The following is a 17381-nucleotide window of genomic DNA, read 5'->3' as shown; positions in this document are numbered from 1 at the left end:
TATCAAACTTCTCAGCACAATAAATGCCCACTGATGCCAGTGTGCAACTGATTGTAAAATACACCCAGAGGGCATCTTAGAGAATACCTACCCGACTTCTAGTGTAGGCTGACCAGTTCCTGCCAGCCTGCCACCCACCAGACATGTTGCTGGCCACATGGGGAGAGTGCCTTTGTCACTCTGCGGCCAGGAACAAAGCCTGTACTGGGTGGAGGTGCGTCTCACCTCCCCCTGCAGCAACTGTAATACCTGGTGGGGATCCTCAAAGGCTCACCACTTTTGTTACAGCGCCCCAGGGCATCCGAGCTAGTGGAGATGCCCGCCCCTCCAGCCACTGCCCCCACTTTTGGCGGCAAGGCTGGAGGAGATAATTAGAAAAACAAGGAGTAGTCACCCACCAGTCAGGACAGCCCCTAAGGTGTCCTGAGCTGAGTTGACCCCTGCCTTGAGAAATCCTCCATCTTGAGTCTGGAGGATTCCCCCAATAGGATTAGGGATGTGCCCCCCTCCCCACAGGGAGGAGGCACAAAGAGGGTGTAGCCACCCTCAAGGACAGTAGCCATTAGCTACTGCCCTCCCAGACCTATACACACCCCTAAATTCAGTATTTAGGGGCTCCCCAAATCCCAGGAAATCATTTTCCTGCAATCTGAAGAAAGAAGTAGGACTGCTGACCTACAAGCCTGCAGAGAAGGAGGAAGACGACAAATGATTTGGCCCCAGCCCTACCGGCCTGTCTCCAACTTCGAAAACCTGCTCCAGCGACACATCCGACAGGGACCAGCGACCTCTGAAGCCTCAGAGGACTGCCTTGGACTACAGGACCAAGAAACTCCCGTGAACAGCAGCCCTGTTCAAAACCTGCAACTTCCAAAGACTTCACGTTTCCCGCCGGAAGCGTGAGACTCTACACTCTGCACCCGAAGCCCCCGGCTCGACCTGCAGAAAACCAACACCTCAGGGAGGACTCCCCGGCGACTGCGGGCCCGTGAGTAACCAGAGACGACCCCACTGAGCCCCCACAGCGATGCCTGCAGAGAGAATCCAGAGGCTCCCCCTGACCGCAACTGCCTGTAACAAGGGACCGACACCTGGAACCAACACTGCACCAGCAGCCCCCAGGACCTGAAGGAACCGAACTTCGACGCAGGAGTGACCCCCAGGCGACCCTCTGCCTAGCCCAGATGGTGGCTGTCCAGAGAAGCCCCCGCTGTGCCTGTCCTGAGAAGCCCCCCCTGTGCCTGCCTGCAACGCTAGAGTGACCCCCGTGTCCCTCCATTGTTTTCTATACAAAACCCAACGCCTGCTTTGCTCACTGCACCCGGCCTCCCCTATGCCGCTGAGGGTGTACTTTGTGTGCCTTCTCGTGTCCCCCACCAGTGCTCTACAAAACCCCCCTGGCCTGCCCCCGAGGATGCAGGTACTTACCTGCTGGCAGACTGGAACCGGAGCACCCCTGTTCTCCATAGGCGCCTATGTGTTTTGGGCACCTCTTTGACCTCTGCACATGACTAGCCCTGAGCTGCTGGTGTGGTAACTTTGGGGTTGCCCTGAACCCCCAACGGTGGGCTGCCTATGCCCCAGGACTGAGACTTGTAAGTGTTTTACTTACCTCCAAAACTAACCTTTACTTACCTCCCCCAGGAACTGTTGATTTTTGCAGTGTCCACTTTGAAAATAGCTTATTGCCATTTTTACAAAGACTGTACATGATATTGCTTTCATTCAAAGTTCCTAAAGTATCTAAGTGAAGTACCTTACATTTAAAGTATTAACTGTAAATCTTGAACCTGTGGTTCTTAAAATAAACTAAGAAAATATATTTTTCAATATAAAAACCTATTGGCCTGGAGTAAATCTTTGAGTGTGTGTTCCTCATTTATTGCCTGAGTGTGTACAACAAATGCTTAACACTACCCTCTGATAAGCCTACTGCTCGACCACACTATCACAAAATAGAGCATTTGAATTATCTATTTTTGCCATTATCTTACCTCTAAGGGGAACCCTTGGACTCTGTGCACACTATTTCTTACTTTGAAATAGTATATACAGAGCCAACTTCCTACAGTAAATCAGTGCACAAACATCTTCCTAAAACATATTCTTGCTCAAATCCATACTAGAACTCAAGAAACCTTTATGTTGCGTGCATCATCTAAACATCAGCAGTACCTCTATGCCAACATTATTTTAATGTCAGTGGCAATTCAGAATACAATACAGTGTACAGCTGGACACATACTTTGGAAACATACAGGCATCATCTCCAGTTTCAAAAGGCACTTGAGGGGTTATCTGCAACTCAGGACAGGCATTTATCCTAGCACGGTAAATGGATTCCAAATACAACATAAAATTTAGCATGTCACAACTTCTGAAAGTTAAAGTTTATAGCAAGAGATAAAAGACAGCTGAACAGCGAAATGGCTGTTTGATTCAAGAGCTCTAGAAGGAAGGGACATAACATTTATTATCCTGCTGCTACTTGAGTTGACCCTCCAAACTTGTTTATGGATTTCTTGCTACGAGTCATCAGTGTATGCCCTGTAGGGGGAGAAGCTGTGTGGTTCTGTTACCCAGACTATCCTAAACATTTCAGCCTGGCTGTGGAATGACATTTTTGCCTGGCAACGATTAGATGAGGCAATGGACATCATAGTCTTGCTGCTTGGGTCTGAATTGGCTATCTCAATTGGCTATCAGGGCTAAGCGCAAGTTCCTGCTACCTCTTCCCAAGTGCATCTGGAATACCTAACACTTCTCTGGTGACTACCTGACATCAATTCCCCAAACTGCAGACCTGTTTTCCTCTTCTGGCAGCCACTCTACTGTGGACAACTGGGTCAGGGAGGCTGGGGCCCTGTGCCTGGAGGTGACACAGGAGGAAGTTTTGTTAAGCATTGTGCACTATCTTGGCTGATGTGCTGAGGGTCCAAGATCGATGGATCTCATCTGTTTGCTACCTACAGCCTGGGGCAAGGATGGCTGCAGTGATGTCTGTTTCTTTGTGTGGCCTCTGTACTGCGGCGTTCTGTATTGGAATAATCATGGTCATGAACTGACATCCATGCTTTTTGGTGGTGAGTGAGGCTACACTGTTTCCCAGTGAAAACTGCTACCCGGTTGTCTGCTAGATATAAAGGGGTGGACTGCAGCATCTAATGTCTTCTCTTATTTCTCCAATCAGAGACTTTCTCCTCCACAGTGCAAAGTCATCCTAAATGTAATTTGCTCTTAGCTTGTTGAAAAGGCCCACTGCTCATTTTACTGTGGTCGGCACCTTTGATGCAACCTATTATAGAGAAAATATATGTAAAAAATGTTTTTTTTCTCCTTTGCTTGAGAGGATCAGTTCTTTGGTTCCACCAGAATCTGCACCCAACATATCTGAATATGGGGACCCTGTCAGGAAAACTTTGCTATGGGTCTAGCCTTGCAGCTATTGATGGAAAAAATGACTCTTTTCCACAAAGGGTGGATAACATAAAGGACAGACTGGATAACAATATATCAGACATGGAAGAAAACATCATATCCAATGATAAACTGCTCCAGAAAGTAAAGATGACAAAGGCAGTTTGCACCAAGAATGAAGATTTACATGGATGATTTCAGAGCACCAACATAGAGATTCTTAGGGCACCTTGAGAGTGCAGCTGCTGGAAAGATTTTATTATTTGTGGAAAAAAACTGTTGGTAATGCTGTTTGGATATGATGCTTCTCAGCGCTATTTATGATCCAGCGGGCACTGATGGCGTTCACTTCAAGGACTCCATCAGGCCAAACCCCTGCCCACCCCACTGCTGCATGATTCTTACTGATATAGATAATCTATATTGCAATTGTCAAGAGAGGTTCCCTGTAAAATGAAGGCTCTGATATCACTCTTGAAAGATTTCACTGTGGCAGGACAGGATGTCAGACGTCCCTTCTTGACTGATTAAAAAACAAATAACTAAATGGTGATGCTTTAACTGTTTAGGCTTTCTGTTGAATCTAGTAGGTAGCTCATTTATTCAGGTCTCCTTAATTAGCGCTCGAGTTCCTGGATACTCAATAAAGGGGGAGGGGTGTGGGGGGAATCAGCAATCCATGAAGAAAAGGTCTGGCTATTTTGCGATAGGTGTAAATCTACTCAAACATCTACACAATTTGCAAGGACAAACACCCTCTCTACTGCTTTAATATCCAATATGTTCCATTCCTTCTTTACATCCTAAAGGTGGGAGACTGGAGCCATCTCTGAGGCTAAAGGTCCTAGATCTTCACCTTGTTATCCTACCATAATCATGTTGGAGTGTTTTTTAACATATATTTTGGATTCTAAAACCCTAGAGCAACCTAGTTGTTGTCAAGGAGCTCCTGAATCAGCCCTTTCAACATCTGATATATGTGGCATAAAAATTATAGTGTCCACTAGTGAGTTCTAATCTCATCTAGTTAGTTAAGATCACAGGCATAATGAGAGGCTTTGGTATTCCATGCATGGAGTGCATGGTAAATCATTTTTTGCTTCTTCTGACACCCAATTTAGCCACAGCATCTGTGTAGGAGGTCATGGGAGAGAGAAGGGTGGGTGGTAATGCAGAAACATTTTCAAGTTTTTAGTAGTGGTTACTCCATCATCAGAGAACACTACTCTTGTAAAAGACTCGGAGCAATGACAGAACATTGAAATGTTTGTTGGCTTAAGTAAGGTTATGCTGATATCAGCATACATTGACAGGCATAAAATAGATATTTCTATTTTGCAAGATACTTATCTCCATCCCATTACACACTTGAACTTCACATCCACATGTGGGTCCCAAATAAATATTTATTTTCATACTTAATATTCTAGAGTTGTAACCATCTTAATTCATAATAACCAAGGGTTCATGCTGCAACAATGTAAACATACCTTCCCCATGGCTTCTGGTAGATTCAACAGCTTTTTCCTGTTTCTATCCCTGAAGTCCACGGACAATGATTTTTTACTCTTTGTCAATGCTCTTCTTGTGAGTTTTCAGACAGTGCATGAGTCAAAATGATGATACTCAAGAGGGGAAGTAGTACAGGCCCTGTGTGGATCTGTTTGTGCCATCTTCTTGCCACAGGGAGGGCACGTCACAAAAAGTGAAGGCATTCCATCATAAAAAGAACACTCCTCTGTCAGAAAAAAGGCATAAGACTACTCTGCTCCTTAAAGGATGTTGTGTAAAAAGCCTTAAAACAAGGTTTTAGAAAACATTTCCTCTAGTTTTTGCCAAAAAAGGCAGAGCTCAGATTTTAGTGCCTAGGATCCTGTTCTCAGGAGCCCAAAAAACGAACTGACCTAACTGTCACCTGTAGGGCATGATGGGAAACTGGGTGTACTGTGAAGTTCTTAAAGGCACAATACTAGTTTTATTAGTGGTTTCTCGGTGCATGGCTAATTCTGTCTTTTATTGTTTTTTTTTTTGTAAAAAAAAAAAGTTTGTGAAACACTTCCTATGGTGACTTATTCTTTATAGTGACATATAAAATAATTGGTCTCTTTAAAAAAAAAAATGAAAATAAAATTTGGCCTCAGCATTTTATAGGCTGCAGAGATTTATTTGTGGGTGGCTGCTGGGAGGAGCAGGTGCTCTGGGGTAGAGATCTGGCAAACTGGACGGACAAAGTCAGTGTTTGGCTTAGGTACATAGATAATATGTTCTTTGTGTGGGAGAGGAGTGTAATTGATTTGAAGGTTTTCCACAGGAAACTGAATAAAAATGATGTCAATTTGAAGTATAGTCAAGATGCTATTGAATTTTTAGATCTACGATTAGCTGTTAGAGCTAGAGACTTGATTACTGAGCTATTTAAAAAGAAAACCACAGGGAATTCAAACTTGCATGCAGCAAGTTACCACCCCCCTAGTTTTCAGTGGAGTATCCCCTATAGTGAGTATTTGTGGGCGAAAGGGAACAATAGTTTGAAGCAAACATCAGGCAACTAAGGAAAAAATGACAAAACGGTTAGCAAAAAAAAACTACCCTAAAAAAGCATTGAAACAAGCTAGTGTCAGGGCAGACAAAGTAAGAAGATAGGATGCACTGTTTAGATCTCAATGTCCGAAAAAGAAAGAAAAACATGAAGGTAATTTTCCGGTGAGGTTTGTCACCAAATACAACAATCAATTGGGAAAACTGAGGCATATTTTGAAGAACAAATGGGGTATCTTATTACAGGATCGAGTGTTGAACGAAAGAATAGAGAGTACCCCCATGATTACGTACCAAAGAAATCTGTCCTTAAAAGATATGTTAGTACATAGTCACCTGACCACAAGAAAAACTAACTGGTTAGAGCAAACTAAGGGCTTTCGCAGATGCAGATGATGTAATGCCTGCAAATACAGTTGCAATGTACAGGAGGTCACCCTACAGAGATTAAAAAAGAAATGGAGGATCCCTAGATTGATTAATTGTGGTACAGAGTTTTCTGGTATATGCCATTCTATGCCCGTGTGGAAAATGGTATATAGGATCCACAACCTTCCCAGTCAAGAAACGAATATTAGAACATTGGAGGGCTACCACAAGCAATGATCAGAGCTACGGGACAGTAAAACATTTTCAGCAGAACACAATAGTCATTGGACATTACTTTGGTACTGACTCTGTTCGTAAAAATCCCCGAGGAGGGGGATAGGATCATGGCTCTACGAAGACTGGAGTCCCGATTTATTTTGCAGACTGGGTGTGTCATTCCCCAAGGAATGAATAGCAATGAAGAATTGCATTCACATTTGTAATCGAAGCTGAGGTTTTATCGTACATTGAATAATAGAATGCTATTGATGAATCAACAATAGGAAGTTTTAAAAGATGAAAAGGCATTGTAGGGTTAGGGTTTTTCGGGGGATAACAGAAGTATTAGACCGAGTTCTGGATACATTTTTATGTATTTAGAAAACATGTAATAAGCAGAGGTGCATCACGAAATCAATAACCGGATGTATTTAATTTCTTTATAGGAATGGGTGAAATATGAGTTCAGCAGTCAAGAGTTGTTGTGGAAGAGGAGACGATTCCAACATGAGCAAGATAAGAAAACATTATATTAGATACAATTATAGTTTGAGGCAAAAAATAAAGGGAAAAGGGTACTGTAACAGGATTTGTTAATAGTGATTATGCTCTGTGTTCCAAGTATCCAATGAAATGATAGAATTATAACAATAAGCATGTAGGAAGATGAACAAAATTTGGTTGTGCCTGTAATAGTATTTGATGAATGATGATCAGTACAAAACAAATCCAGAATACTGAAATTTTGGGATAATGAGAGAAATGCAATCATGAGATTTATAATAATTTTGTTATTGGTTATTTTTGCATGGAAATATTGTAAAACAAAACAGAATGTTCACTGTATTATAGTTGATTGATATTTGTGGTAATGGGGTAACGTTGAAGAGTGTTTTGCTTGAATATGAGACAGCTTGCAATCTCGAAGGTCTTTTCACCATTTCTTTTAACACAGCGTGCAGGATGCATTGTAACCATAGAAAACAGACTGCTAGCTATGTGATCGAGACCCCGTGTGAGGTCGAAACGCGTCTTTTTCTCAGCCAAGAAAATCAATTGAGAAGTAGAAGTGAATCCGGAGTGGCTCGGTATTCTGAACTTAAGCAGCAAGGATATTCGTATGGAATATATATATATAAAATATAAATTAAGAAGTGCTGCGGGATCCCCACACGTGGGAGAGACTATTCAGTGCCTATAACTTTGGTGAGGATCCCCTGGAAGAGAAATATGTATAATGTGACCCCTTTTTGTTATCTTTTTTCATATTTTATGGGTATTACCCAGAAAAAAAACTAGTATACTGATTAAGCCGGCGACCAGGGTTACACTGGAAGTAAGTGTTGTGCATCACTTGCCCTGCACTTTTGTAAACTGCAATGAAAGAGTTTCCACTTCCAAAATGCACAAGATTCCTCCTAGGAGTTTGGGAACAAGAAAGAGTCAAACAGGTGTTACAGGTTGCTCTCTTTTACTATCTAGTTTGTTTGCTGACCCCAGTCACTTATTGTTCCTTTTAAGAAAAAGTTTCCCTTTTTAGAACATAAACTTCCTGTATGTTTGTTTAGACTCCGTGCTACCCAGTGTCCAAAGCATATCTTCAACATACATCTCCCTGCAGTAATAGCAGTTCACATTATTTTCCTATGACAAATTATCATAACACATTTAATAACAAGTTAGACATTCCTTTAAATATACATCAAGTCATATAATAATGGTATTAGAACTTACTTGCATTGTGCATGGAAGTATTTTATTAGATTCTGAAGTAAGTCGACCCCCTTCTTAATCTTGATCTCATTAACCTTCAGGAGATACTGTTAAAATATCAACTCACATTAGTAATGGCTAACCAATATATTTAAATAGCATACAGGAATAAGCAAAATGCAAACTGAATGATGCTGAGTAAAGCATAATGAATTTAAAAAAAACAATAGATCTGGTTGCATGGATGAACAAGATAAAAGGGTAGACTGTGGGACTGTGTTGATAGCCCAGGACCTCCTCGAAATGACTTAATACAGATTTCTTTTCAAGGACACAATCGTTTGGGTACCTGGCCTCAGCTATGTGGATTAAATTTCCCAAACAATCAAATCTACTATACTTCAGAAAATTCTTGACTTGTAGGTTTCCACACCACACCATATTATCTATACAGAAACTGGAAGACTTTATTTTTCCAAATAAGATTTGTTGCCTTTGCCTGACTTGACATGGAGACACTGAGAATGATTCAACAGTAAGCAAACAGGACAATAATGGAAAACATATATAATCATTTTAAAATAGAAGGCCAATTGAACCAGATTGGTTGTCACTCCATAATCTAGTACAAATCATAAAATGCAGGGAAACGGATCACAATATTAAGAAAGATGGGTCCATCTCCTTCATTAAGAATGGCCCTTCACAGAGGCTGCTTTGACTGTGAAGACAATGTGTACAAATACAAGACAATGTGTACAAAACCTTAGACAACTAAATGGTTTATAGTGTAGAAGGTATTAGCAGCTGTGAGACTGCCACTAAAGTTTATGTCAGAACAAATGCCACAGAAAGCACTAGTGTCAACATCGACTCCACTGGTACTGATATGGATGTCTTAATGGAAACCGATGCAGAAGACACTAGGGTGAATACTGCTGAAGACGAGATAAAACCAAACAGTGTCACAAATGGCTTTTTAAGGATCATAACTGACTTTTCTTTAGTGACCACAACCAAAGCACCATAAGGAAACAAAGCTCTACAACACAATTATTTTGAAAAGCTTCAATTATATCTTTGAGGCTCCAGGAAGGGTAGAATTCACAGAAAAGATGGTAACTAAGGAGCTTCTGAGGAAGGATCTCTGTCAATATCTCCATCTCTGGACCACAAGTGCTTCTTCTCCTTAGATGATTCAACCAGAATGTTTAATCTTATCGATATTATGACGTATCTCCTGTAAACCGATTACTAATGTGTGAGTTTGATGGAGTGCTGGACTTGAGAGTTGCTAAAACTAATTTTACCTCCAGCTTCCAGATAGCTTTAGCGTACATCTGGGAATAATCTCTTTGGGAAGCTAAATCATGCATCAGCCACAGATTAAACAAGGGGTGTGGTGTATGGTGATTGACATTTGTTTCTGATACCGCTCACAGCTCTTTAATACTCAAAAGTTTTGAGATGACAGTCATTAAATCTGAAAAAAATACTTAATAAAACAAAACGTCCACCAGCAAAAGAACTACTCCACATCTTGTGTCTGAGAGCCGCCACACAAAATAAAGAACTGTAGACATCAAAGTCGTTGATAATAATAATGTCTTTTCAAGTGCTGAATCAATTTTTCAACTAAAAGCTGGTGTTTTTTTTTTTGCAATGACAATGTTTGGTAATGTTACTCTACAATGCTGCATTTTCGTAAAGATGAACAATGTTTTTGCTGTACAATGTCTTAGCCAACTAGGAAACATGAAGGTCAAGTCTGCTGGTACATCTGGGAAGGGACCTATAGCATCCCTACTTAGAGACATACATTTAATTCTAAACAGTATCTCTTGGGGCTATCTAATGCAGTAGCAGTCTGAGATGTGCAATATCAAACACGACTAGATTTTAAACAAAGTAGCCCAATCAACCTAATACATGCCTCATTCTCAAAAGAGGTTGTCTTTGACAGTCTAAAAAGTACAATGGTTACTGTTTTGCTTTTAAAAAGCTTGCAGGTAGATCCCGAAGACAAGAACAACTTCTGTCTTCTGCCTCACTAACCCATACTGGCCAAAATCCAAGAAAGTTTCTTGGAGAAACAAGTAATCAAATCAGTTTGTTGCAGAAAATAATATGCTCAACAACTTCCAGTTGATTTCAGGCTAAGCTGTCACACTGAAACTGCAATGCTATAAAGCAAGATAATGCTTTCTGCACCTTAGACAAAGGTGTTTTCTGCCTTCTCATCCTTCTAGAAAAATGGAAATGAAATTTGTGGTAATAAACTGGTTTGCAACACACTTGGACAATGGAAGCCAGTGTATTAAAATCTCATACTCACTGCCTAATCACTCCTCCAATAAACAAAAGTTCTAACAGGCTTTACATTCTTAAACTCTCTAAGTTATATCTAACTTATATCTGTATCCCACCCGATCTATGGTTAAACACTCCATCTAATACCACTTCTATGTCAAAGTAACTGAATTATTCCTCCCCAACTGGAATGTACAAATATCCCACTCAAATGAAGAATGGTCGATGTGCACTATCCACATTGGAAAACCTTCCACTTATGAATGTATTTGCCAAATATCTGGGAGTCAAGAAGGACAAGAATCTAGATCTATCCAGCCAATTTTGTAGCTAATGGAAAGCAATTTCATGTCAGAGGAAATAAACCCTTCCTTCTTGAAGAAAAATTAAGATTGGTGGATCAATTACTGGTTTTATAAAGATTAGACCATAATAAGGCCTTACTCAACTGGAATTTCAAAATAACACCTTGCTCCCTGAAAGCAGAGTTGAACGCAGCGGTCAGAGTGGCCACTGGTTCTGGAAAGTTTGGGCATATTATTCTAAAAATGATCTCACTGAAGTGGCAACCAACTGAAAAAAAGAGTATACTGAACTTTGCATGAACTATTCAATAACACTACAATCTGGACCACTGAATTACGTAGCAAAAAAGTGACCATTTCTGGCAAGGAGTGACAACTGCAGAGTTGAGACATTGCCATGCAAGAACTGCCCACGTGTAACAGGAGAATATACAAACTCTATTTCAGCAGCTACCGGAACAAACACTTTTTACAAACTCCTCAAAAGAGAGCTAAAGAGATTTGTATTTTGCTGTAATTTTATCACTTGGCTAGTTTCACTGTGACGTCTATTATTTTAGCTGTCATTTCAGTTATTCTTGATGGGCCTTCTATAATTCCAACTTGAGTCACAACTTTGTATACATTCCTATGTATAATGTGTTCTGTAATATACTTGTTCCATGTTATCTCTCTTGTGTATCGCCTCCATGTGAGCACAATATTATTTCCACGCATATAGGTTCACTACCTACTGTCAAGTGAGTTTTAATATTCGACTTTATTTTACATAGCAACCTATAATAATGTATTTATGCAAAATTACCTTGTATCACATGATTTAACACCTTTTCCACTGTAAACCTGATAATGTCTGGATGTTTGTCTGTACATTCTTGTAAATATACAATCTGGCATAAATATTGTTTTAATATTGATTATAAAATATGGTCTGAATGGGTGTAAATGTAATTATCAACTAAAATGTGGCAATATTTTTGTAAAGAATATTTAGTCCACATAATTTGGATGCCATACCATCAGGCTGATCCCATGTAATAAAAAACACAAATTAATAAATATCTGAAAGATTACAGTTATTGAGGGCTGTGTGTTCCTAAAACTGAACTTGGTGTTGGGCCACTTCCAGGTAGAGCTTTCCAACTTCAGCTGAAAAACAAGATTGCTATATCAAGAGCAGACAGAGAGGGTCGCCTCTTAATACAAGAGGTCTTGTCCCCAAGATAAAAGTGATTCCTTTCAGTAGCCACTGTAATAATTGTTGACTGCTCAACAACAAAGATAAGTATTGCCCAAATGAAATCAGTCAGTGGCATGAAGTATCTCCTGGGACAGCAGTTCATAAGATAATCGATGGATGTAGAGGACCAAGAACCATTGAGCAGCAGAGGAACTGAAGGAAAATATACTAACTAGCAGGCTGAAGCAGAAACAACTGGAGCTAAAATCAAAGGGAAAAAAACAAAAGTGAATAGCAACAACAAATCCACCAGCTAAAAGGAAAAAGAAGCATAGCAATGCACAGTTCTCTAAATCGGAAACCTTTAAATACTAAAACTGACCCTGGACAGAAAGCATGAAATCAGGATGCAGTTCTGTCCACTTTGCTAGGGATACCACCTTCCAAATCCAAAAAAGAAGGGACATCCTTGATGGTGCCATTCTAGTTGTGAGTGCTCTTCTTGAGTGTTACCAGGGAACGCCAATTCTTTTTGCAGCACCCAGCCTCCCACTGGATTCCAGAGAGAGAGAGAGTAACATCTCCTGGAGCTCAGTTCCTCCGCAGTGGAAAACAGCCCCATTCTAAGCAGCACTGTTTCCAAAGAGAACAAGACCATCATTCCCAAGTAATGGTTTGTGGTACATGGAAAGGAAACCCTGAAATACATGCAAGCCCTTTTTTCCCCAGAGCTCCAGCTAGAAGGGATGTATTCTAGGCTGCAGAGACACCAAGAGATAGGAGTTCAGTTTGAAAGTTGGACCCATGAACAGATTTTACAGGTGTGTCCTTCAGGATTGGATGTGGCATGCCATTATCTCTTTCTTGATTTTTTTATAATTCCCATAGTCATGATTTTAACAAAATAGTGTTTTCTTTGGTCACCGCAAGGGGAACCGTACAAATGTTGTTTTAATTTCTTATGGGAGTTTCCACAAAGTGGTACTTCCCCAGACTACTCTGCTTCAGATCTGTTCACAGAAGCATGCCCACTCTTTCATAGACGAAGACGAACAGTCCACAACTGGGTGGAGAATTTCAGCCTGAAGTATTTAGAGTTCACTGTACTCTTCATTGGCCTAGCTGTAACTGGGAACAATGTGAAACATGCTTTGAATATTGCAGTGCACATCTTCAACTTTATGTCGGAATTTGATTCAAAATGGGGAGGTATACAATAAGGTGAATTATTGTACATGACACAGGTATGCTGATAGTGTCCCCGTGCAACTGCTTATGGCTGTTAGGCCAACAAAGCTTCCGAACCGCATCAATCCTGTAGAACAACCTACTTACCTTCAATAACGCTTTTTCTGGTAGATACAGTATCTACCTGCAGATTGCTCACCTTTTGAATATCCCCTATGTACCAGTACTCCAACAAAACATTTCTTGACAACTCTCCCACATTGACGAGGACGTCACAATGCCCATGGTTCGCACACAGCCTTCTGTGACGTCACTGGAGCCATAAGTAGCACTCATTGGCGTGCTGATGTCAGTTTTTATCCTTTTTTCGTGCCTTCGAAGCAAACAAATGGTACTAACTCAAAATTTTAATCACAGTTCATAGAAGCTTAAACCAAATATTTACATATAAAAACTGAAATTATATATACAAAACACTTGTTGGTATAGGCAGACAAGCAATGGGGAGGTGAATGGGTCAGTGAGGAATCAGCAGGCAGATACTGTATCCACCAGAAAAAGCATTACAGAAGGTAAGTAACTTGTCCTTCTGATGGATACATCTACCTGCAGATTCCTCACCTTTCGAATACAGTACCGAAGCAGTCCCATACTCGGAGAAGGGGGCATGTCTGCGTAAACCAAAAAATCTTGAAAAACAGAATTAGCATAGTGACCTCCGTCCTCACTTCAGAGTCTAGAAAATAGTGCTTCTCAAAGTATGAAGGGAGGCCCAAGTTGCTGCTTTATAGAGGTCACCTGCAGGGACACCTCTAGCTGAAGCAGAAGTGGAAGACGTAGCTCTAGGGTAGGGTTCTGCAAAGTCGGTCCTGGAGAGCCGGGTCCATGCCAGATTTTGAGCATATCCACATTTAGAAACAAGATGTTTCAGAATTTTACATTTTTCTAAATGTGGATATGCTAAAAATCTGGCATGAACCCGGCTCTCAAGGACCAACTTTGCAGAACCCTGCTCTAGGGGAATGAGCTTAAATTCTTCTGGAGGTTCTTTGTGAGCCATAGCACAGCATATCTTGATGCAGGGGATGGTCCACTGCGACAAAGTCCTTTTATGCACTGCTTTTCCTTTTATTTTGCCCACATATCCTACAAACAGTTTATCATCCAATCAGAAGTCACAAGCTCTGTCCACTTAAAAGCTAACAAGCCTTTTACGATCCAAACGATGAAGCATTTCCTCCTCTTTAGATGGATGTGGAGGAGGATAGAAAGTAGGAAGGGTGATGGACTGGCCCAAATGCAAGGGAATAACCACCTTTGGCAGGAAAGTAGCACTGGTTCTCAAAACCAACCAATCACGGTAAAATGTTGTTAAGGGAGACTTAACACTTAAAGCCTGCATCTCACTAACTCATCTAGCAGACATTACAGCAATCAGAAAAATTGCCTTAAAAGTAAGTAACCTTAATGGACAACTATGCAAAGTTTCAAATGGAGAGCATATAAGATAAGTAAGCACTAAATTAGGATCCCACTGAAGCATAATGAGCAGAGTGTGAGGATACTTGTTAGTAAATCCCCTAATAAAAGTCAACACTATAGGGGAATTAAACAGAGAAGGCTGATTGGGCAAACAAAGAAATGGCAGACAAATACCCTTAACTGTGGCAACTACACAGCATTGCTGAGCCAAGGAGAGTGCAAAACGCAAAATATCAGATGAATAGGCCTTCAAAGCGTCCACAGAATTCTCACTACACCACTTTGCAAACTTAGACCATCTTCCAGATTAAACTGATTAGGTGGAGTTTCCTCTGACCGATAAAATAACATCCACCACATCAGGGGGGGTCAACTTGGGTTGCCCAGTTCAATCTCCAGGCATGTAGGTGTAGGCTCTGGAGGTAGCTGTGTAGAACCTGCCCCAGAGACTGCAAGAGGATGTCAGCCCTGTGAGGGAGACAGAGCTGTTGGCACAGAGAGAGGTGAAGAAGGTCTGTGTACCACACCCTTTTTGTCCTAACCAGGGCCATTTAGATGGCTTGGGGCCAGTACTGGTGAATCTTCCTCAGAACCCAAGGAATCTAGAGTATGGGGGAAACACGTCAAACAGCTGAGAGATCCAGTTCATTTGAAACGCATCCCCCAAAGCTCCCTGCAAATGATACTGGAAGCTGCAGAATGACAGGCAGTGTGCGTTCTCCTGAGTGGCAAAAAGGTCTAACTAAGGAGTCCCCCACATCCGGAAAATGCGAAGAACTACCCCCAGATAGAGGTGCCACTCGTGATCACCTGAAAATGCTGGCTGAGAAAGTGAGCACAAGTACTGAGAACTCCAGCCAGATGATTTGTTATCATACAAATCTGATTATCCTGAGCCCAAGACCAGAGTCGTAGACCATCTCTGCAGAGAGAATAGGACCCTACTCCCCCTTGCTTATTTATATACCACATTGCTGTACTATTATCCATCAAGACCTGTTTTGACAGACTGGAAGAGGAAGGGAGAAAGGCCTTAAGAGCTACACGTATTGCCTGCAATTCCAGCAGATTACTGTGCAACAACTGTTCGGCTGCAGGCCAAAGACCCTTCACTTCCTAGCCCCCAGATGAGCTCCCCACCCTAATGTGGAGGCCTCTATTATCACTGTGTCCACCAGAGGAGGAAGGTGAAACTGCTTTCTGAAAGAGATATTGCCAGACACACACCACCACTGCAGATGCACTGCAGTGTCTCTGGAGATCTTGACAGTCACCTGGAGATCCCCATTGTACTGAAACCACTGCTTGCAACTGGACAGCTCTCATGTGCAAGCGTGCATGGGTGACCAACAGAATACAGGAGGCTGTCAGACCTAGCAGGCGCAAGACCTTCAGGACTGAAACCACAGCTCCATTCTGAAACATCGGAATCATAGCCTGAATGTCCTGAATCCTCTGAAGAGGAGGGATGATTTGACTCACCGTTGTTTCCCGTACTGCCCCTATGAACAGGGTGTGCTGAGAGGGCTCTAGGTGTGATTTGGGCTTGTTGATAAAAAAGCCCAGGTTGAACAACAACAGAGTTGTTAATTGCATGTGATGCAATGCCAACCCTGGAGGCTTGGCTTTGATCAACCAATCGTCCAGGTAAGGGAAAACAGATATTCCCTCCTTCATCTGAGATGTGCTGAGACCACTGTCTTTGTGAAGACTTGAGGTGTTGAAGTAAGACCAAATGGAAGAGCAGCAAACTGGTAATGTTGAGAGCCCACGGTGAATCGGAGATACTTCCTGTGTGACTGCAGAATGGGAATGGAAAAATACACATGCTGCAATTCGATCAAAACCAGCCAGTCCTCGTTTTTCAGTACCTGATCCATCTGTGCAAGGGTCAGCATTCAAAACTTTTTCTGTTTGAGAAAGCAGTTCAAAACCCCGAGGTCTAGGATCGAAGATAAACAATTGTCCTTTTTGGGAATCAGGAAATAGCAAAAACAGCAACCCTGACCCAGTCCCTGCACCGGAACCAACCTTTTGAAGTAAGGCTAGGACCTTCTGTTAGAGCAAGAAAAGATGGTCTTTGGAAAAGAAACCTTTTTGGGAGAAGAAAAGGTGGGGGAAACGTCCGGAAGTGTAGGGTGTACCCCTTTTCTATACTATTCAACACCTACTGATCCAATATTATAGATCTTCACTGAAGTGTAAACTGGGAAACATGCCCTCCAACCTGTAAAGCATGCTCTAAGATGGGAAAATTAGGGCTGATTTCCTGTGATGTTGTGGGAGAGTAAGAGGAGGAGGAGGAGGCAGAAGATGGGGAAAGGGCAGCTCCAAGGTTTCCACTTTTGCCAGGCCCCCTATAAAAACTCTATAGAAAGGGTTAGATGGCTGCTGCTGGTACTGGTGTCTGCTTTGAAAGGACAATCTCTTGCCAAAACCTTAAAACCTCCTAAACTGTCTGTAATCCTTGGGCTGGAACTGAAGACCCAAATATCTGGCTATCGTCTTGCTGTCTTTAAACCTTTCCAAGGAAGAAAGGGCCAGATGTATCAAAGTACCGAATTGCTATTTGAGAAATGCAAAATGATATGTAAGAAAATAGCGAATCCCTAATTGCGATTTCTTAAAATTCGCAATCGCAATTAGGGAATCACTATTAG

The 17381-nt window shown here is 41.6% G+C and overlaps 1 protein-coding gene across 6 annotated transcripts in view; it reads right to left on the bottom strand.

The window, feature by feature from the left end:
* The window catches only part of ASAP2 (ArfGAP with SH3 domain, ankyrin repeat and PH domain 2), a 916066-nt gene that overhangs the window by 621719 nt on the left and 276966 nt on the right, over nt 1-17381 (bottom strand). For all 6 annotated transcript variants that reach the window (XM_069235900.1, XM_069235899.1, XM_069235896.1 and 3 more), the window contains exon 7: nt 8278-8363. In XM_069235900.1, the coding sequence (XP_069092001.1) occupies nt 8278-8363 (86 nt within the window). The remainder of the gene's footprint in view (nt 1-8277; nt 8364-17381) is intronic.

The sequence above is a fragment of the Pleurodeles waltl genome, chromosome 5 (assembly GCF_031143425.1).
Source record: "Pleurodeles waltl isolate 20211129_DDA chromosome 5, aPleWal1.hap1.20221129, whole genome shotgun sequence".
Classification (NCBI taxonomy): Eukaryota; Metazoa; Chordata; class Amphibia; order Caudata; family Salamandridae; genus Pleurodeles; species Pleurodeles waltl.
The sequence above is the reverse complement of the archived record's forward strand: the minus strand, read 5'-3'. Positions and strand labels throughout refer to the sequence as shown.